This window comes from Corvus brachyrhynchos, unplaced genomic scaffold, assembly GCF_000691975.1.
Source record: "Corvus brachyrhynchos isolate BGI_N302 unplaced genomic scaffold, ASM69197v1 scaffold101, whole genome shotgun sequence".
Classification (NCBI taxonomy): domain Eukaryota; kingdom Metazoa; phylum Chordata; class Aves; order Passeriformes; family Corvidae; genus Corvus; species Corvus brachyrhynchos.
Window position 1 is genome coordinate 9,221,754 of NW_008237239.1, and position 20,548 is coordinate 9,242,301.

General features: G+C 38.4%; 2 protein-coding genes across 13 annotated transcripts in view; both read left to right on the top strand.

Annotated features, from left to right (window-relative positions):
• The window catches only part of ARHGAP29 (Rho GTPase activating protein 29), a 52,578-nt gene extending 37,137 nt beyond the window's left edge, over positions 1 to 15,441 (top strand). For 2 of the 5 annotated variants that reach the window (XM_017729870.1, XM_017729873.1), the window contains 16 exons: positions 15 to 79; positions 535 to 645; positions 755 to 835; positions 1,126 to 1,314; positions 1,555 to 1,692; positions 2,994 to 3,184; positions 4,997 to 5,163; positions 5,711 to 5,839; positions 6,012 to 6,110; positions 9,110 to 9,273; positions 9,523 to 9,711; positions 9,854 to 9,991; positions 10,990 to 11,222; positions 11,991 to 12,297; positions 12,466 to 12,574; positions 13,518 to 15,441. In XM_017729870.1, the coding sequence (XP_017585359.1) occupies positions 15 to 79; positions 535 to 645; positions 755 to 835; positions 1,126 to 1,314; positions 1,555 to 1,692; positions 2,994 to 3,184; positions 4,997 to 5,163; positions 5,711 to 5,839; positions 6,012 to 6,110; positions 9,110 to 9,273; positions 9,523 to 9,711; positions 9,854 to 9,991; positions 10,990 to 11,222; positions 11,991 to 12,297; positions 12,466 to 12,574; positions 13,518 to 14,416 (3,209 nt within the window). In that variant the 3' untranslated portion in view covers positions 14,417 to 15,441. The remainder of the gene's footprint in view (positions 1 to 14; positions 80 to 534; positions 646 to 754; positions 836 to 1,125; positions 1,315 to 1,554; positions 1,693 to 2,993; positions 3,185 to 4,996; positions 5,164 to 5,710; positions 5,840 to 6,011; positions 6,111 to 9,109; positions 9,274 to 9,522; positions 9,712 to 9,853; positions 9,992 to 10,989; positions 11,223 to 11,990; positions 12,298 to 12,465; positions 12,575 to 13,517) is intronic. The other 3 variants (XM_017729871.1, XM_017729872.1, XM_008630266.2) reach the window with 3 other exon arrangements.
• A 1,534-nt stretch (positions 15,442 to 16,975) lies between these two features.
• The window catches only part of ABCA4 (ATP binding cassette subfamily A member 4), a 77,899-nt gene continuing 74,326 nt past the window's right edge, over positions 16,976 to 20,548 (top strand). For 5 of the 8 annotated variants that reach the window (XM_017729874.1, XM_017729878.1, XM_017729880.1 and 2 more), the window contains exon 1: positions 16,977 to 17,688. The gene's annotated coding sequence lies outside the window, so the exon portion shown is untranslated. Of the gene's footprint in view, positions 17,689 to 19,146; positions 19,229 to 20,548 lie in introns of those variants that run through there. The other 3 variants (XM_017729879.1, XM_017729875.1, XM_017729877.1) reach the window with 3 other exon arrangements.

Consider the following 20,548-nt stretch of genomic DNA (forward strand, 5'->3'; position numbering starts at 1 on the left):
AATTTTCTCAACAGAAGTGGAGTGTGCTAAAAACTTAGCAAAAATGGCTGAAACTGCTAAAGCTGTTGTTGGACACCAGGTGAGTAGACCTTAGGGGCTATGTCTTAGTCTTGAGTCTTTATTGGATGGCTTGCCCAGGAGTAAAACTCTGATGTTGAGGAATGGATTTTTAAGCTGATACAGAATTGATTTATACTATACTAAAAGATCTGCATTTTGCGTCTTTCCATTTGTTAGGGAAATTTGGATATGTAATACTATTTTTGTTGAATATGCAGGTCAGTTTTCACAATATTCTTTTTTCTGCCTAATGTCTTGTATGCTTTGTGATTTGGACTTGCAGACTTTTTTCCTAGTAAAACGAATCGCAGATGAGAAATTAGTAATTTTCTACATTCATAACTGACATTCATACCTATTTTAGTAAATACCTTACTAAATTTAATTGAAAATATAGTTCAGTTATACAGACATTTAGAATGTCATTATCCCTCTGTCTTACCTGGAACATTAATATGTTTTGTGTAATTTTAGGATTATATGCCATTCCAGTCAATATTCATTAATGCTTTTCAAAATGATATTGAGAACAGTCAACTTTGGCAACAAACAGCTGCTGCTCTCCAGTCTAACAAATTTGTGCAGGTATGCTTAAAAAAAAAGACATAAGTATATATCATTTTATAGAATATTTAAAAGAACAAAATTCCAGCCTATATGCCTTTAATGTACTCCATTAATATTTCCTATCTAGCCCCTTCTTGGAAGGAAAAATGAGCTGGATAGACAAAGGAAAGAGATCAAGGACCTTTGGCAGCGAGAACAGAAAAAAATGGTAATTCTTTCATATCTAATGGTTCAGTCTAGAATTCTGCAAAAGGGTGAAACTTTCAAACTAAGCTGTTACACACTTATATTGACACATTGTCTCTGGGGCTTATTGAAAGTAGATGTAACTGTCCATTTCATGGTAATCTGGTATTTGTAAGATATTATCTTTCAATGACTGTACACTTTGTTCTGCAGCATACTGACCTGTGCATAAGTCTCTTTAAACATTACATTAAATAACTGAAAAATTAATACTGTTGATTCTTCTGCTTTTTCTTTTGCTGCTTTCTGCAGCAAGAGCTGGAAGCTGCTCTAAGAAAAGCCAAGTTGCTGTATACGCAGCGTCAAGATGAGTATGAAAAGGCAAAATCCTGTACTGCTCGTGCTGAGGAAGAACATCTTGGCTCAAGTGGAAGCTTTGTGAAAGATTTCAGCAAGCAACTGGAAAAAAGGCGAAGGCTGGAAGAGGAAGCTCTGCAAAAGGTAGAGAGGTTTTGTTCCTTGCTTTTAAAGTTAAGCCTATACTGGTTTTATTCACGCATTCCCAATGAGGGTATTCAAGTAAGTTCAGTTCACATTTTTAATTTTAATCATTCTGTGCTCTTTTGTTTTTTAATCGTAAAAGGGAATCTCAAATACAAACATATTGAGTGGTGGTTTTTCTTGCTTCTAGTATCAAGGCCTGCAGTCCATCAACTCTTTATACTTGTGTTTTTTCTTTAGGCTGAAGAAGCCAATGAACACTATAAAACAAGCATGGCAGAGGTTGAAGAAAAAAGAAATGATTTGGAAAGCTTTAAAAGTGATGTTTTAACACAGCTTCGGGAGCTTATTTACCAGTGTGATCTTACTCTTAAAGCTGTAAGCATGGTTTTTAAAATACATTTTGCACAGATATTTATATATTGTTAAAACTAAGATCCCCATAAGCCCTATTTTAAATAGAAATCTTTCAAAGGACAGATGTCAAGCCAACAGAAGAAGAAGGAATACTTTTAATCTATTTGTGTTCTCTTTCTGGTAGGAGTTAAAAAAAAATATATGGGGAGGCGGGTCTTGAACATTTTCGGGTGTTTCATGAGCTGTTGCCTTGCAAGCACCCTGACTACACAATAAAAAATTATAAAATTATATAAAATGATATAAAATAAAATATCTTCTCAAAATTTTGATGGCAGTAGTGTTCCTCTGTTGCTTAAGAGTACAGCTTTCTTTGCTTTAATTAGTGCATTAGCAAAGATCAAGCCCAGAACAGACATTAACACACTTCAGCCTTGATGGCAGTCTCAGTTACTGCAGGATCCATTATGACTAGTTGAATATACTAATTTACTGTGTGTAATAGGGAAGTGATGGTCAAAACTGCATATTACATGCACAATTTAAAAAAAAAATTTGAAGAATATAAGAACGCATTATGCCATGAGATGTTTGGGGATTTTTGTTTGGGTTTTTTGGTTTATTTGGATGAGACAATGACAATTTAATGCTGGGCCAGGGAAGGAATATAAAACATCAAACTTAACCCTGCTCCACAAGCAACCCCAAAACCAACCCATAAGAAGAGAAGAAAGCATAGACAGACTTGTCAGTTCAAGTATATTTAAATTGCAAACTGCTTTGCAGTCTGAAAGCTGATGAAGCTGTTATGCAGTGTCCCCCTTTTCTGGTTTCTGGCATGTGATAAAATCATTTAGAAATGTTATGTAATTTAATGAAGAAAGTGTTCAGTTAATCTGTCTGTTGGGACAGAGTTTTGTCCATTTCATGCCTTAAGACAATACGGAGCTCACCTGTGTTTGGAATTCCAACTACTTCATCGTTGTAGTGATGACTAATATTCCCTCCAGAACATGAAAAAAGCCTTTTTGATAGCAAAAGCCCTTGCTGTTTATCTTGATCAACGCAAAGTGAGAAGCAATTGGAATTGCCTTTGCCTCTGGGAGGATTCAATAACCCAGAGAGGAGAGAAATACTCGTATCCCTATTACAGATGAAGTTTTTACAGTCAATTTTCAGACTTGCACGAACTAACACATTACTGTTTCTAGTCTTACTGTTCAAATAATCTCCTGCTACAGCATTAATTTGGATTGAGCAAAGCATAAGTGAAATATTTAGTAAATGATCTACAAATAATGAAAATCTTTCTCTCCCAACAGGCAACAGTTAACCTGTTCCAGCTGCAGCATGCTCAGGTTGTGTCTCTTCCAGTTAACTGCCAGTCCCTCTGTGAGAGTGCCAAACTCTATGACCCTGGTCAGCAGTATTCAGAGTTTGTGAAAAGTTTGCCAAAGGATGGTGTTCCTGTTGAATCAGGTTGTTTTGAAACCCAGAGTTCCCAGGTTGATGGGTAAGTGCCAAAGTACAGGTGGCAACTGCTTGGCTTAGAATGGAACAACTTAGAATAACTTAGAATGTTAATGTGTTTAACAATAAAACAATGTTTTTGGAGGAACTAAAGTAATCCTGGTGTTTTACCATGCTTTACTATTGTCTTTGTCTCACCTTTTAGATTGTAGATTATATACAATGTTGACATCAAAGCAGAATGTCATTTTATGCAGTAAGGCTTGCTAAAACATTGACAGTTGTTGTGCAAGACTTGACTTGTTACTATTTTAATGTACGTACTGGTTAATACTAAAAATGTAAATTTTGGACTTGGTAGTGTTGTGTGGCAGTCGTACTTGATAATCAGGTTAGAAAGTCTGAAGAGGTAGTTTTCCTCTTCTACAGGCCTTGCTGCTACATATAGTAGCTTCTTTCATACTGTTTACATTTGGCAACCTTTTGGCAGGAAGTGTTCCTCGATTTTTATCTCATGCTATGTGCCTAAAAAAGCTCAGAGTCCATTTGTGGGGAGATGTTATAACTTAATTATTTTTTTCCAACCTGTATGAAATGGAAGTTTTTACTGTTAAACTATGAAAGATCCAGCTAATGTGGAAGTAAAGACTTCAAGACAAAGATAGCTCCTTGTGTCAGCATGCCAAATGCTTTTCCACCTTTAATTTGTTGTAAAATAGTCATCTTGGCACTAAAGCACCAAAATATCCATTTCAATCTGTGTGTTTCACAGTTCTACAGGAAAGCATCGTCATTGTTTTTCAAAAGGAAACTAAATACAAAAAACCGAATGCTTGAGTCAGACTTCTACCAACAAAAGGCAGGAAATTCAACGTTAAAGCTGATATTCTTAATTCTTGTCTGTAAATTTCCTGCCTTTTAAGACTGATTTAGGCTATACTCATAAATTTTGACTTAGGGGGATTTAACTATGTAGCTCCCTGAGAAACTGATGAGCATGAAATTTCCAACACTTTGTGTGCTCTCCCAGCTATTTACTGCTTGACATTTATAGGAGTGGCTTTTTTCTCCTCCTCTCTCCCCACCTTTTGTTTTCTTTGTCACAGCCTTGTGATTCTTCATGTACTTGATCATTTTTATTGTTTGAATCTGCATTAATTTAAGGGACAGTTCCTTGAACTAATGCAAATTTTAATGTTTTTCAGTCTCTGTTTCCCTTAAGATTGATAGGGTAGAACTGATTAAGGAACAGCTTCCTGACTGCTAAACTTGGACAGCAGGCCATTTTGTCCCCAGGGTGCTTCAGCATTTTACATTAATTGCTGTTAACAGTATTCTGTCCTTATAATGAGAGCAGATTTTCAAAATGGGCTGACACTCTGGCAGCTTCAACACGTTTAAAAAGCACAGCATGTGAACACCTTAATGCCTATAGGTGGATGGTCCTGATGGCTGGTCAGAGAATCTTTTGGAGGGGGAAAGCACCATCATAGAATGCAATGGCTTCTGAATTAATCTTATCTTCAGATGAGCAGATAGGCTGTTTTTTCAAAGTCTGCTAGATAATGTTCATAATACCATGAAGAGATGTGGAAAAGCTGATTCTCCCTGGGTGGAGAGAAAACACTGGGAAATCTCACATATTTAATTGAAAATAAATGGGCCACCCTTCTTTTTATATTTTTATTTTATAATTTTGGAATTAAATTTAATTTTGAGAACGACATGTCAAAAATGTATGTTCATTAATGGTAACTAAATGTAGCATTTTTAGTGCCCAGGGATTAAAAAAATTCATTACTTTTCATTAAATTTTGTCTTATTCATTCTTCAAATTACTTTCTTCTTTCTGAAGGGTTTTTAATAAGCAATCAACAAACAGCATCCATACATCCCATGGTAACTTATCTCAGTGTTCAGGAGATTTTCCTGCTCAGACGTTAGATGATGTGGGAAGCCCAGTTTATCATCGTTCACAAAAGGTTAGAGAGAAGAGATCTTCCAGCAACACAGATATTCAAGGTAGTTCCTCTGTAGTTCTTTTGGAGCTCAGTCTCTAAATAAATAAATTTTAAAAAATGAAAATTAAAAAAAAATGCTTGGTGTCTCAGTCAGAAATGTAACACTGAAGGGTTAAAAATCTATTATCAAGTTCAAAGCCTATAAAACATTATGTACTTGAGCATAATAAGGAGAAATGGAAAACTGCCTGTATGCGTACCTAGATACTTTGATAAGAAATGTGAGATACAATTCAAACAGCAAGTACTGTCAAGCTCAGTGGACTAAACTATTTCAATTAGCTTTAGCAATTGAAAATCCATTGGTTTGTAAATTCCATGTTGATTGCAGGTCTTCTGCAAAAGCACAATTGTTGAGTTTCTGAAAATAATTTTCCTAGCTCCTGAAGCTTTTACAGGTATATATGCCTGGGGTTTTTTTCACTATATTGCATGTTCATGTAACTTTTGCAGTATTTTCCTATTTTGAATATAATCATAGTCTTCAGTAAAAAAAAAAGTAAATTTTGTCTTTGATGTTTGGAATTAGTGGACTTTCTTTTCAAAAGCAGTGCGAGGGCCACCACCGTTCAGATCGTGGTCAGTTGGAAACCAGAGTGGAGGAATGTGCAGTGATTCTGAAAGTGCAGGGGGAAGCAGTGAGTCACGATCCATGGATTCTCCATCTGCCAGCCCAGGTACACCTACCCTCACTGCTTGACTACTCTGAAGTCTTTTCCCTGCAGTGTTTTACATTAGGGAGGACATCGTTGTCAAATAAGCAAGTACTGAGCAGAACATGTAATGAAAAATGAACAGTTGGGTGGAACTGATACTTACAGCTTCCTGAAAATTTTTCTCATCTGCTAGGGGATTTTAAAAGACGACTTCCCCGAACACCTTCCACTGGGACTATGTCATCTGCAGATGATCTTGATGAAAGAGAGCCGCCATCTCCTTCAGACTGTGGTAATGTGGTTTCCATACCTGAAGTCCCCAGAAGATCCTTTTTGTTAGTGTGTGGCTTTTGTTTTTAATGCACTTAAGAAAAGTACTTTAACAAGGTGTGATTGCCAACAGCATTGTTTTTCAATACAGTGTGCATCCACTTGAGGTTGAGAGATGAAGAATAATGTTCAAGTCATTTTAATGAAGTGGTGCAGAATTATCTTTATATGTCTAGGTTACTATATGGGCAACCATAGAACATTTCTAGTGTCTTCACCCTCCTGAGGTAGAGCAAATGATCCACTTACCATTCCCTTCAGACATTTGCATTTAAATTTAGCTGCATAGCACTGTGTTATGTAAGGTCACTTCTAAACTTTGACGTGAAATGCACAAATACGTAGAGTTGATAAGTGGCAAATTGGAAAAAAGTGGATCCAAATGTTTAGGGTAATAACAGAGATTTTACCCTTTTCAGCTAAGATGAGAATTCAGTAATGTCTGTCCCAGACTTGACCAGGCCATTTCTAATTTTCAAATGAATTTTGACTGTAGGTAGTTCCTCTGTAGTTCTTTTGGAGCTCAGTCTCTAAATAAATAAATTTAAAAAAAAGAAAATTAAAAAAAAAATGCTTGGTGTCTCAGTCAGAAATGTAACACTGAAGGGTTAAAAATCTATTATCAAGTTCAAAGCCTATAAAACATTATGTACTTGAGCATAATAAGGAGAAATGGAAAACTGCCTGTATGCGTACCTCGATACTTTGATAAGAAATGTGAGATACAATTCAAACAGCAAGTACTGTCAAGCTCAGTGGACTAAACTATTTCAATTAGCTTTAGCAATTGAAAATCCATTGGTTTGTAAATTCCGTGTTGATTGCAGGTCTTCTGCAAAAGCACAATTGTTGAGTTTCTGAAAATAATTTTCCTAGCTCCTGAAGCTTTTACAGGTATATATGCCTGGGGTTTTTTTCACTATATTGCATGTTCATGTAACTTTTGCAGTATTTTCCTATTTTGAATATAATCATAGTCTTCAGTAAAAAAAAAAGTAAATTTTGTCTTTGATGTTTGGAATTAGTGGACTTTCTTTTCAAAAGCAGTGCGAGGGCCACCACCGTTCAGATCGTGGTCAGTTGGAAACCAGAGTGGAGGAATGTGCAGTGATTCTGAAAGTGCAGGGGGAAGCAGTGAGTCACGATCCATGGATTCTCCATCTGCCAGCCCAGGTACACCTACCCTCACTGCTTGACTACTCTGAAGTCTTTTCCCTGCAGTGTTTTACATTAGGGAGGACATCGTTGTCAAATAAGCAAGTACTGAGCAGAACATGTAATGAAAAATGAACAGTTGGGTGGAACTGATACTTACAGCTTCCTGAAAATTTTTCTCATCTGCTAGGGGATTTTAAAAGACGACTTCCCCGAACACCTTCCACTGGGACTATGTCATCTGCAGATGATCTTGATGAAAGAGAGCCGCCATCTCCTTCAGACTGTGGTAATGTGGTTTCCATACCTGAAGTCCCCAGAAGATCCTTTTTGTTAGTGTGTGGCTTTTGTTTTTAATGCACTTAAGAAAAGTACTTTAACAAGGTGTGATTGCCAACAGCATTGTTTTTCAATACAGTGTGCATCCACTTGAGGTTGAGAGATGAAGAATAATGTTCAAGTCATTTTAATGAAGTGGTGCAGAATTATCTTTATATGTCTAGGTTACTATATGGGCAACCATAGAACATTTCTAGTGTCTTCACCCTCCTGAGGTAGAGCAAATGATCCACTTACCATTCCCTTCAGACATTTGCATTTAAATTTAGCTGCATAGCACTGTGTTATGTAAGGTCACTTCTAAACTTTGACGTGAAATGCACAAATACGTAGAGTTGATAAGTGGCAAATTGGAAAAAAGTGGATCCAAATGTTTAGGGTAATAACAGAGATTTTACCCTTTTCAGCTAAGATGAGAATTCAGTAATGTCTGTCCCAGACTTGACCAGGCCATTTCTAATTTTCAAATGAATTTTGACTGTATAATGACAATGTTGCCACGGGCATTGAAACCTGAATAACTGGATTATCAGAAATAGTTCTATGGTACGTCCACAGTACTTACAAACTAATTTTGAAAAATTTGTGGCACTTGCTCAGTAAACCCCTTAGTCTTTGCTTAGTCCTTATTTCCTAAATGTATACTTTGCCTTCTAGGAATGAACCTGTGGTAAACAGTATTAACTCAGGTCTAGATTTAAAGCATGGCAATGTGTTAATGAATGCGAACTTTCCACTTGGAGTGGTATTGTTTAATCAATGCTTGAGCATTTAAGAAGCTTTCTGGACAATTAACTGAACATGCTAACTTAAAGTTATCTGTAAAACAAAGGGGTTTGGTTCACAGAGTTGTTGATAGCATTTTAAGTAGATTGCTTGAAAAAAGTTGGACACAAAAAGGACCAGTTGCTATTCTTTTTAGTTTTAGATTCCTCTACAAAATATTTCAGTGTTGTTAGAGGAAACAGAATCAGTGATTTTTTTTTTTTAAAATTTATTTTTATTTTATGTGTCTTCTGCCACGAGCGTATGTTAATTCTTCCTTGCTGCAAAATATTCTTTTAAGTATTTCAAACACAGTACAGGCCAAAACAAGTGATCTTTCATCCTCTAGTACAGGATTTTGAAATGTATAAAATTAAACTTCCATTAATTGTTGCCTGAGATGCAGGGCAGTTGGAATTAAATGTCCTAATATTTCCACATTGCCACAATACAGAAGAAAATGGAACACTTAAAAATGCAAAAATGATTGTTTGATTCTGCTTTTACATAAGATTGATAGTTAATGTCTCTTACATGAACTGTGACATAGTTTTGCCTCCTTGTGATTGAAATGTTTTTGATTACTTTGATAGTTGCCATTACTTACAGACTTGTGTTCTGCAGCACAATTCTAAAAAATCAGAATAACTACCATGTCAATAGTAGATACTAAAATGACTATAACAGAAAAATTCTCTTCAGGTTTAAATGATCTCACATCTGACACTGCGAATTCTCCAGGACCTTTTAGAAATGCTAACATGTCCAAAGCAGCACAAACACACAAACTACGGAAGCTGAGAGCTCCATCTAAATGCAGAGAATGTGACAGCTTAGTGGTATTTCATGGAGCTGAATGTGAGGAGGTAAGTTGAAAATTAGTTTAAATTGCTGCTTGGGATTTATGTGAAGTTGGGAGTTTTGGAAACCTGAATTATGTTTCTGTATAAAAACTGGAGTTTGTGGCTAGTATAATCACCATGAACTTGAAGCAGAGGCACACCATACTAATAAATTTTGCATTTTGCTCACATATGGGGTGACAAACAGCAGAGATATTTCTTATGGTGTCAGATTGTATCAAGCCATGTGCTTTTTTGTTTCTTCCCCTGTAGTGTTCACTTGCATGCCATAAAAAATGTTTAGAGACTTTAGCTATTCAATGTGGGCACAAAAAACTTCATGGAAGGCTTCATTTATTTGGAGTGGAGTTTGCCCAAGCTGCTAAAAATGTTCCTGATGGCATTCCTTTCATCATCAAAAAGTGTACATCAGAAATTGAATGCAGAGCACTCAATGTCAAGGTATGTTTACGTTTGTTCAGGCTTAAGTTTCAGACACCATCTTAAAAAAAATTCTCTTAAGATTTTAATGGTGTCAATATCATCTGTGTTTTACAATTTCCTTTCAAATTGAAATAGAGTTGTGCTGGCCTTTTAATTTTAGGGCATCTATCGTGTGAATGGAGCCAAATCAAGAGTTGAAAAGCTTTGTCAAGCTTTTGAAAATGGAAAGGATTTGGTTGAGCTCTCGGAACTCTATGCACATGATATCAGCAATGTTCTCAAGCTGTATCTCCGCCAGGTATGGAATTGAGAGGTCAGATAGAAAACCAAAGTGCTGTAGTGTATTTCTTCAGTACAATATGGAAAAAACACCCCTTTTCAGCAGTCCTACAGCAGCAGATTAAGCAAGTGCCTTGTATAACTGAAGTGGCTTCTTTTTTTGCACATGGAGCCTGTGACAAGGGCTGGGAGAACTGCTGGGATTACAATATGTATTCCACATGGATATTGTGGCTCTTTTTAGTACCATATGCAGAAGAAGCTTTTGTTTGCCTACTCATAGTAGAATTAAATTTCTCTAACAGAATGAATTTGCCTGTCTTATGTGGAGTTTAAGATTCCCATGTTCTTGCCTGTTCATGCAGACAGATGCAGATATTCATTCATCTGCAGTTCATGCAGATATTGCTGTTAATATCTGCTAACAAAAATGTCATGAAACAGTCATAGTTGTCATGATGTGTTCATTATGGAGGGATTATCCATTTTTTTTCTTCTAAAATAGAGCTTTAAAGCTTTGTGATGGAATTTTCTAAAACAATTTCAGTATGTATGTGAAAAAATGAAGCTAGGGTGTTGCCTAGTGAAATTATTGAGTCACTCTGAAAACTTGTTAACCCTGAAAGGAATAATCCTTAGCTGCATGGTTCTGTCCTCTTAAACTGGCTGTCAGAGATGAGTTTTCCAATCCTATGATCATCACCGTAAGTGATTTTGAAAAAAATCCTTTTTTTTTCTTGGAATCTTCTTATTTCAATAAATTTTGATAAATGCTCAGTCCTGAAGCTATTGTAGGAAAGGGTTAGCAAAAGTTTTCTGGAAAAAGATGTAGGAAGGTGTATTTTTGTTAGCTGGGATTGGGTTTGAAAGAATTGGGGATTGAACTAATGAACAAGGATTAAACAATGTCATCATCTAAGAAAAGATGCTAGACCAGAAAAAGTTGAAGAAACACAGGAAGGAAGCAAGTTAAAATTCAGGTTTAAGTATATTTCTGAAATGTTCATATTTCTTCAGCTTCCAGAGCCCTTGATTTTGTTTCGGCTTTACAATGAGTTCATTGGACTGGCAAAAGAAAGCCAGAATGCTAATGAGGAATTGGATGCTAAACAAGCTAGCCCCAAAGCAAAGACAAGACAGTCACTCTGTATTGAATTGAATAGGATCATCATTAAAATTAAAGATCTTCTGAAACAGCTGCCTGTACCAAACTATAACACTCTACAGTACCTTATTGGACACCTTCACAGGTAATAAAATACTTTGAAGGCAAACTGATGTTGAAAACTTAACTGCTGAATGCTAGGAATCTCTTGTACCTTTTTGATGACTGTAGGGGAAGAAGTCACATATACCTTTGAAGACATCATTCTGTTGCTGGGGTTTTTTCCATGTAATGAATTGTCAAGTGAGAGGAGAATATGAAAGGGAAATAAAGCAAGGAAAGTGTTGACCTCCATTATTCTTGATTCTCTGGTAGCCTTGGGGTCAGTAGTAATTAGTGTCATTTGCAGGGATCTAAATATGATTTAAATTGTGATGTAACAAAGATAGGGCAGTGATTTGGTGACTATTAGCAGAAAATTGAAACTTGTATCATGTGTCTTAATAACCATTCTTCAGTCACATTTCACATCCTTGTCCTCCAAATGCTGGTTTGTATGATGATGTACTAAGCTCACGATTGCCTATAAAAATGGGTAATATTGGGCTATAGCTATATTATTACCTAGAATGAGAGACATTCTTTTCCCCAACCCCAGAAATGCCAAATAGCCACAAATAACTTCAACAAATAGGACATAGAAACACCCTGTGTGGGAAGTCCTAGCCACTGTTAAGTGTGGTCTGCACTGAAGATTCTGCCTGCCCACCAAAAACCCATTTTCAGTTTTTTATTGTCTCTTTTCCTTTTTAGACATAATATTTTAATATCAAAAGTATTTCTGAAGTAATAAAACCCTCTAACTCTTGGGGGTTTCTTTTGGTTTGGTTTTTTTTTTCCCCTCTTTATGCAGAGTTACAGAACAGTCTGATGAAAATAAAATGTCAGCCAGCAACCTTGGCATAATATTTGGCCCAACTCTGATTAGACCACGACAAACCGATGCTACAGTTTCTTTGTCATCACTTGTGGACTACCCTTACCAGGCCCGGGTAGTGGAGCTGCTCATAACGTACTATGAAAAGATATTTGATGTTTCATTGAAACCACTTCTGAGCACTTCTCATTCTGAAGAAACAGCTGTTACTGTCAGAGTTGCTTTATCAGCAGATGAGAAGGAGTCACAGCAACAGAGGAAATCGTTTGTTGCTGTAAAGGAAGTGAGTAACTCTTGTGCTGCCACAGTGTTACCTGTGCCATCTTAATTTCTGTGTTAAGTGCTGCAGCATTCCAGAGCACATTTCTAATAAATCTTCGTGGGTTTTTTTGATAAGGAGTAGTGCCTTTTCTCTTGAGTTCTCATTTACTTCTGCTCTGACTTTTCTTAGCAGGGTATTCAAATAGCTCCAAGTGAAAGAGCTTCTGAAACAGCTGCACTCTTTTTGGAATTGAAGAATAGCAAGAATACAAAAGAGGAAGCAGATACATCTATAACTGGTTAGTGTGCTGTTAACTCTGTCTGTGGGTGGGTAAGGAGCCCTGGATGCATTAGATTATGGTGCACGTTGCTCTGCAGTATAGACAGAAGCAAGTGGTAAAACTGTTCATCACTGCTTGAGATACTGTTTATTTTTGTAAGAACAAATGAGTATTGGATCTTTTTAAAGGTTTTTACGAAACATCTGTTTATGGAATCGGAGCTTAAAGTATTTGGTAAGAGAATATAACAGTGGTTTGGTTTCTCCTTTTTTTAAAAAAAAAGCAAACAAAACAAAGCCATAATTATGCTGTGACTGTGGATTTCTGAAGTCTTGTAAACTAATACCCAGCAATTTATGTATTTTGACCACTGTCTTCCTCCAAAAATCATTGCCACTCACTGGAACTAAACCAGAAGGCTTTGGAAAGAGTAATTGTTTGACGGAATCATCAGAGCATTTTGGTTATCAATATTTCTGCTCAAAAACCCCCAGGTTTACTAACCTAATTCTAACTCTAAATCTTTTTCTGTTTATCTGCCTATGCTACTATGGGGGTTGATTTTAATCTAGGTATGATTTCATGTACTTCATTTAGGAGTAACTATACATAATCCCTTTTAATTTGTACTGATTTCCTTCTGATGTTACCAGTTTAGTCATGTCCCGCACATCAACATCCTGAAACACACTAAAACTGAAAAAATTCAGGGATGGCAAAGCAACAGCCAAAAAGTGAAGTGTGTCTGTTTTTTCTTTTGTTACAGCTCTAGAGTATGTGTTTTATTGCTATTGAAATGCTAACATTTGGTTAGAGTAGAATATTCCTAGTATGTATACAAGCTATCCCTAAAAACTGTTACCCCGTTAAAATACTAACTTCCAAGGGGTCGCTGAGGTCTTGCTGACTTGTGTTTATACTTGGTGCAAAGATCCAGTCACGTCTATTTGTGTGTTTCCAGGTGATGCTGTGAGTCCAGCTTCAGAGAAAGACAGTGATCCATTCATTTCTCTAGGTGAAGATGCCTGTAAAATGAACTTACTTCCTGTCAAACCTAACCGTCAGATTGCCAAAGTTCCATTGCGGGCTCCAAGGACAAAACCAGCATCTCGCCCTGTGAGCCTGCCTGTAGACCGAATACTTCCTCCATGTGTTTTGAATGAAAGAAATTCACGAAATGCAGGAGCAGTAAGTGCAGAGAAGCTGGGCAGAAGCCCTACTATTGAAGAAGTCTCAGAGGTGAAGGCACTCCCTGCTGCTGATACCTGCTGCAGACTTCCTTGTTACGACACCCAGATGCTGCGAAAAACTTGGGACAAGCAGTACAAACAGTATGATATCACAGCAAGGACAGCAATGATCATGACTAATGTGCCCCGAGAGATCCGAGCACTTGAGAGTGGAACTGCAGGTGCTTTATCATCATCATGCAGCCTTGGTAACAATTCAGCTAATGCTATTCTTTCTAATAAGCCATATTCTATTGTCGGGTCAGGAAGGACAGCAGCAGAAGAGAATGGTCCTGATGTTAATCCCCTTACTGCCTTTAGGGCACCAAGAACATTGCAACCACCCCCAGGGACATTTTATAAACCACCTTCTAACAAATCAAAAGAAAATGGAGATGATTCTTCTGCTAAAGCTTGTGCACCAACCAGTGCTAGCTCTGTGCTCCATCAGGATGATATTGTGAAACTGGCTGGGAGCTCTGCACTTCCATCAGGTCATCCTGAACAAAACACAAACGAACAGAAATCTAACTCAGAGGATATTCACCCCACAGATCTGAAGCCTGCTTACCACAGACTGAGACCAAAAAGGATCCAAGAACTGGAACACAGGGAAGCTCATTTTGTATAGGGTGCAAATTCCTCTTGGACTATATGCAATTTGTCGATGTTGCCAGTGGAGACTTCCCTTTCCCCCTTTATCCTTTGCCTTCCCTTGAGAATCCCACTTTTGTGCCATATTGAAGTTATTTTTATATATGCAGCATTTTAAAAATGGGGGGAGACCTGGGGAACTGTGAATTAAATAAGTCAAACTTTTTGTAGTTCAGTAGCTTTCAATAAAGATGTAATACATTCCCAGTCTAGACACAGTTAATGGATTCATTGAACAAGACACTGAGCTTCATTTCATTGTGTGGAATGGAGTGCTTATTCATAGAGAAATAGCTATTTTTCTTAATAGGTGTTATAATAAAAATGGAAGGTTTAATGTTCACTGTCTAAGCATAAACCAAAGCTTGTGCTTTGCTCTGTAAAAGCATTTGTTAATTTTTCTAATCTGTGCAATTAAAGCTTTGCTCGTGAACAGGCTTACATACTGGACAGCATGGCCATAATTATGTATCATATGTGTATATTTTAAGCAGACATGGTTATCTGTTGCCAGTTTTCTATGTTGTCACTTTAATTTTTTTTTTTTTGTACAGCAAGGATGCACTTACTGAGCTTTACTATTCAGAGGCAGCAATCAATTCACATCTGGTTTCTTGAGTAGCTTAGTGAGTGGGGCAAATGTGCATAGCCTGTTTCATTTGGGTGCCCTTCTGGAGACATTCAGTTGCTGTGGTGCTGTCTTTCCCAGGTGAACGAAGAGGCAGTGATTTGCTTGCTATAGATCAGTTTCACCACTTAACCTGGTGTAGCTGAAATGAAGAGCTTTGTTTCCAAGTTTCAGTGAAACAGCTAAAAATAACCAAAAATCAGCATTAGTAGGTGCATCTAATGGTTTTCACTTTGTATTAAATGGTTTTTATGTGTACACTGTATTATATTTGCTTTAAAATATATTAACGTGTTAACATTTCAGTGACTCTATGGCTTCTATCATCTGGATTTCTTCTAACTTATTAAAATACAGATGTTTGGCCTTTGCAATAGTGTAGTACTTTCCTGCATCTGTCTTCTGGGGCTAGGGGGTGGCACGCTTTTCTTAATAGGATTACAATTAGCATGACCATTTCTTGCATACTGTAGAATACAGTTGTTTTGGCATGGTACTTTCTAGTGATGTAAGCATCGAGATGGCTCTCAAAGGACAGCAGAGACAAAGAATCACTTTTCTGTTTTTGCAACATTAAATACACTGGACTTTAATACTCTATTACCTTTGCCAATCTTCCCAAAACACTACAGATGAAATCCCATGCTCTGTTTGGTGGACATAATCTTTTATTTCCAGAACTCACAATGCTGAACTTTGATTCCTTGTCACATTTCCACAGAAGCAGGGCTTGCATTCTTGGCAAAGGCCATCCTATTACTGGATGGTTCTGGCCATGCTTGGGGTCATTTCTTTGGGGATCTGCCTCTTATTACAGAAAAGCTGAAGGTCCCAGATGCTGTTGTCTGTCCAGACTGGTGTTGGGAGTTGCATAACAAAATATGTGGAAAGGTTTCTTGACATAGATGGGAATTTGTTCTACTTTGACAATGGAGGAGTGAACTACATATACCCCACACAGCTGGTTAATGAATCATTAAAGACAGTGTAGCATAACTTCATAGCACAGGTGTGAAAGGATTACTATTGATTAGGACCACAAGATAGCAAAATAATTTGTGAATTTTCATTAAATTTATTGTCTCACTATATTTGTGTTTTAGCATGTCTAGCATTGTATATGGTAATGGCATAAGAACTTAATTGAAGTTCTTTATTTAATAAGTTCTTAATTCAATAAAGCTGTTCACCTAGTGTGATGGAGGGTCTCTAGTACTCCCCAGAGCAGGCTCCCGAGATAGAGAATTACAACAGTGAATACAACATACAGTGAGAAACAGAAACGTTTCTTAATCAAGTCGTAATACCAGTTATTATTGGTTGCCATATTCCTTTTTATGTGACATCTGCTTCCAGATTTTGCTAGTACGAAAGGTTTCTGCTCTTTTAAAGGTGTTTCCCGCAGCCCCGCAGGTGCCAGCGGGCTGGGCCGGGGGCAGCAGAGCCTGGTGCCTGTAGGTGGGGATGCGTAGGTGTCTTACAAACCCCCGTTATTTCGGAGAAAATATTAATTTCAAATGATGACTTACGTGTCCCAGCTTTATGATGGCTTCGCCTGTTTTTGTGTAATACAAGCGAATTAGCAAGACTGCACCTTTGGAAATGGAAACCTCTGAAGCCTAGGTAAGAGTTACGACCCCGCTGCCCAGCGTGGCGGTAGCGCAGGAGGGGCTGTGGGCTGGGCCCGGGAGTTCTTCCCGAGCCTTGCCGGCAGCCCGGGGACAGCGGGGCCTAGGGGGGAGGCTGCGAGGCGGTGGCTCGAAGGCCACTCTGTGACTTCTGAATTTGTCAATTTTCGTAAACGTTTGCACGGAGACGGCGTGGCCGTGTTGTGTGAGGGCCCGTACGGTGAGGGCCCGCCCGCCTGTGAGGGAGCGGGGGGCGGCCGCCCGAGGGGGCGTGAGGGGCCGGCCACCGCAGCGGAGCCTTACGCTTGGTGGAAAAGAGTTTGGTTTCCTTTGGAAATGGAGAAATTTCGAACGGCTCCTGTTGTTTCTTCCGGTTCAGATGCAGGTTTCCCTCGGTCTTGCTATGAAATGGCTTCACTCCGACGGAACTGCAGCAATCCTACCCACCTGCCCCAGGTGACAGGCTGTGGGTCATGCGAAGTGCCAGAACCCTGCAGCTTGAACTCTGGCGAGGAAACCTTTTGCTGTCAGATTTGTTTGGTAATTGCATTTTCTGTAGTCGTAATGCACTGCCTCATCCCTCTTAAAGCTTTGGCAGAGTACCGACTTCTGTGAGTAGCTGACCTAATTAGTCATGACAGCTGTTTGTTTAGTAGGGCCCCTAATGCTACCGGAACTACCCTTCTGAAACCATCTTTTCAAATACGGCGTTTGTTCAGATCTGAAGAAATACATTCAGAAATATCAGCGTCCTAGTAGAGACTTGATTGTGCTTGTGTTGGTCATATTGGATATTTGGGAGGATTTTTATTCATGAGTCCTTAAACTCACAGATTGAGCTGTTCTGTAACAAGCAGGGGATTAAAACAATCTCCTTACAACTGAGCAGTGTTATTCTGCATGTGGTAACTGCATCTAAGATATGTGTTTCTTTGCTGCCAAGCTGAACATTCCTTCAGAAAACGTTCTCTTTCAGCACTGCTCACACATGAGGTAAGCTTTTGTGATAAGTTTTCAAGGTTTTTGTTGCTTCTGTGTAAGAAGTCTCTGTTTTGCTTGCAAATCCATGAACTCTTTAGCTTCCGTGTAGCAGAGGCCTAATGGAGCTAATCTGGAAGCTGGCATGAAACGCTCTGCGAAGGCAGCGCACGAGTGGTAACGTTGGTAACTTAGAGCACGTTTGTACTTTTTGAGTGACTTCGCTACATACCACTGTGGCTCACCGTACTGAGTGATCTCAGAGCACATAAACTCAGTTCTGTTTGGGTGAAACTATAGTGGAACGTATGCCTCAGCACCATACCTGATGAGCTGCAGCTGCTAATGCACGTCCAGTCTGTGCCTGGAGCTCATCTGAAGCAACCCTTAGGCAAGTAGTGCATGGGTCTAGGGTCCTCAGCACCCACTGTTTCGCTATAAAGCTGCTCTTATTGGGCCATCCTACCTGTCAATGTATACATAATATGTTGGGAAAATGGAACAAACCTGATGTTTCAACTTTCAGTTAGCAAAGTGTGAGGGGGGAGGGACAGGGAATGTCTGATATTACAAACGGTGTTATTTAGAATATTCATGGAATTAAGTCTTACAGGAGGATTCTTTGGAGACAAGCTTTTCTGAGTAAAATGTTCTATCTGCATGCCCATTTATATTCATAGAGAGAGGGGAATTCTTTTTCTAATTCAGAGATCCAAGGGATCCTTGGAAAGTGTTTCACTTACAGGTAGAAGAAAAATATATTCTATATCTTCCAAAATGTCAAATGTTTGAGGAAGGGAGGAAGGTGAATGCTAGAAAAATCCTCACTCCTCAACCCTTATGCAGCTGGATGACAGAACAGTATCTATATGAAGTAAACGGAATTACACCTGAAGTAGAAGACATGCCTTGAGTGCTTCTACTGCTTTGTGCTTGTTTATTCACAGATTGGGGCGATTAGCCCACTGCTGGGTTTGCTCAAGTTTGGGATCTGTTTAAGATTCCACATTTCTCTGTGCTTGACATGGAAGAGTCTGATTGCGATTGTCTTTGATTCATAGAAATACACCTTTCAAGCAGAAGTTTCATGGGGCCTTATTTTAGTCTCTCGGATTTTTTTCTCATTTGATCCTGATTTTTTGACAGAACTTCCAATTCTTGTCCTTCAGGTTACTCCTTGCTTATTTCAGAGGGAAGCCTCTGAAATACATAGGAAACACCTAAAAAGCTTCAGCTTGGGTTTTCCCCAGTGGTTTGAGAAAGCTGGGTGCAAAACTTAACTTAGAAAGCCCCAACCTGTGTTTGTGTAGTTTTCTTTACACACACATAGATATACCTGTTTATGGATAGAAGATACATTTATATGAATCCTCTCCTACAGTTAGTCTAGGCACAATCCTGTTAGCATTAATTGTATTAGCTTTCTAGTGAGCCTGTGTTGAGGGACGTGCTCTTCCACATGTGTAAGAATGTCTGACAGGTTACAAAATGGTTTGGGTGCTGTAAAGCGTTGTTGGACATTAGAAGTGCTGGCCCATGAGCACACCCAAAACACGTAAGTGTGCATATTTTCAAATCTATCTTTTCAGGTAATTTTAAAATTCTCCTTATTTTAGAGAAATATTTGCTTGTGGTACTGAAGAGATTACTGGGGATGTTTTTATAATTTGCTGGAAAAATAGCATTTAATCAGACTTGATATTTTAGTCAAAAGTCAGGAATAAGCCTGGAAAAAAGAAAAAAAATTCTGATATTTAAAACAGCTGTTATGGCATATGTGTGTGATGTAAGGGGAGAACACAACACACATGCCATGTGACCCCATGTATTGCATGTAGGTACTCATGAAGCATGTCATAGGGAACTTTTATATTATCAGATACCTACTGTAGGCATAATGCAAGAACTATCACCAAATATCTATTTCCACTTACTGCTTTCTTTATGTTCTGATACATAAAACTGTGGATAGAGCTATGGTGAAATTGTGCAGTGTGCTCCATAAGCTGAACTGTATTTTCCCCTCCCATGTAAAATGACAGGCCCTGCAAAAGCTTTCTCTGTTTACTTCTGATCCCTTTGTAAAGCTAAAAAGCAAAAATGGGTCACAGGAGCAGCAGATGTAGTTGACCATAGAAAGCAAAATATACCCTACCATCATCCAATTGCGCTGTAAAAAATCTAATTAGGAGATTAGTTTAATCTGTTAGAGCTGTTTCTGCCAACATGTGGACAGCAAAAAGAGATCCATTTTCTTAAAATAACTTGCCTTAGGATTTTAGAGTTAAAATGCTTGTTTGCTGAATAAAACTATTAAATTATCTGTTTGCCTCACACATAGTGGTAGGGCTTAAACACAGTCTGTAGCTCAGCAGCAGCAGCAGTGCTAGTTTCTCTGCTTTGCACTGCCATTAGTCAGAGTTAGCTTCTATCTGTGCCTTTATAAAGGTCTGTTTCTCTGTCTAGATTGAAGCAGGCCGGGTCTCACCTGCGATATGGACATAAGCTCAAGAGAAATTAGATCAAAGTGACTTGTAAAAGAGGAGGTTGCCATAGAATCATAGAATAGAATCATTAAGGTCAGAAAGGACCTCCAAGATTAAGTTCAACCTTTGACCAAAACCACCACATCAACTAAGCCACAGCACTAAGTGCCGTATCCAGTCATTTATATATATTATCCAGGGATAGTGACTGCACCACCTTCCTGAGCAGCCTGTTCCAATGCTTGACAACCCTTTCAGTGAAAAAATTCTTCTTGATGACCAACCTGAACCTTCCCTGGCACAGCTTGAGGGAATGCCCTCTTGTCCTGTCACTGTTTGCCCGGGAGAAGAGGCCAACCCCTATCTTGCTGTGCCCTCCTTTCAGGCAG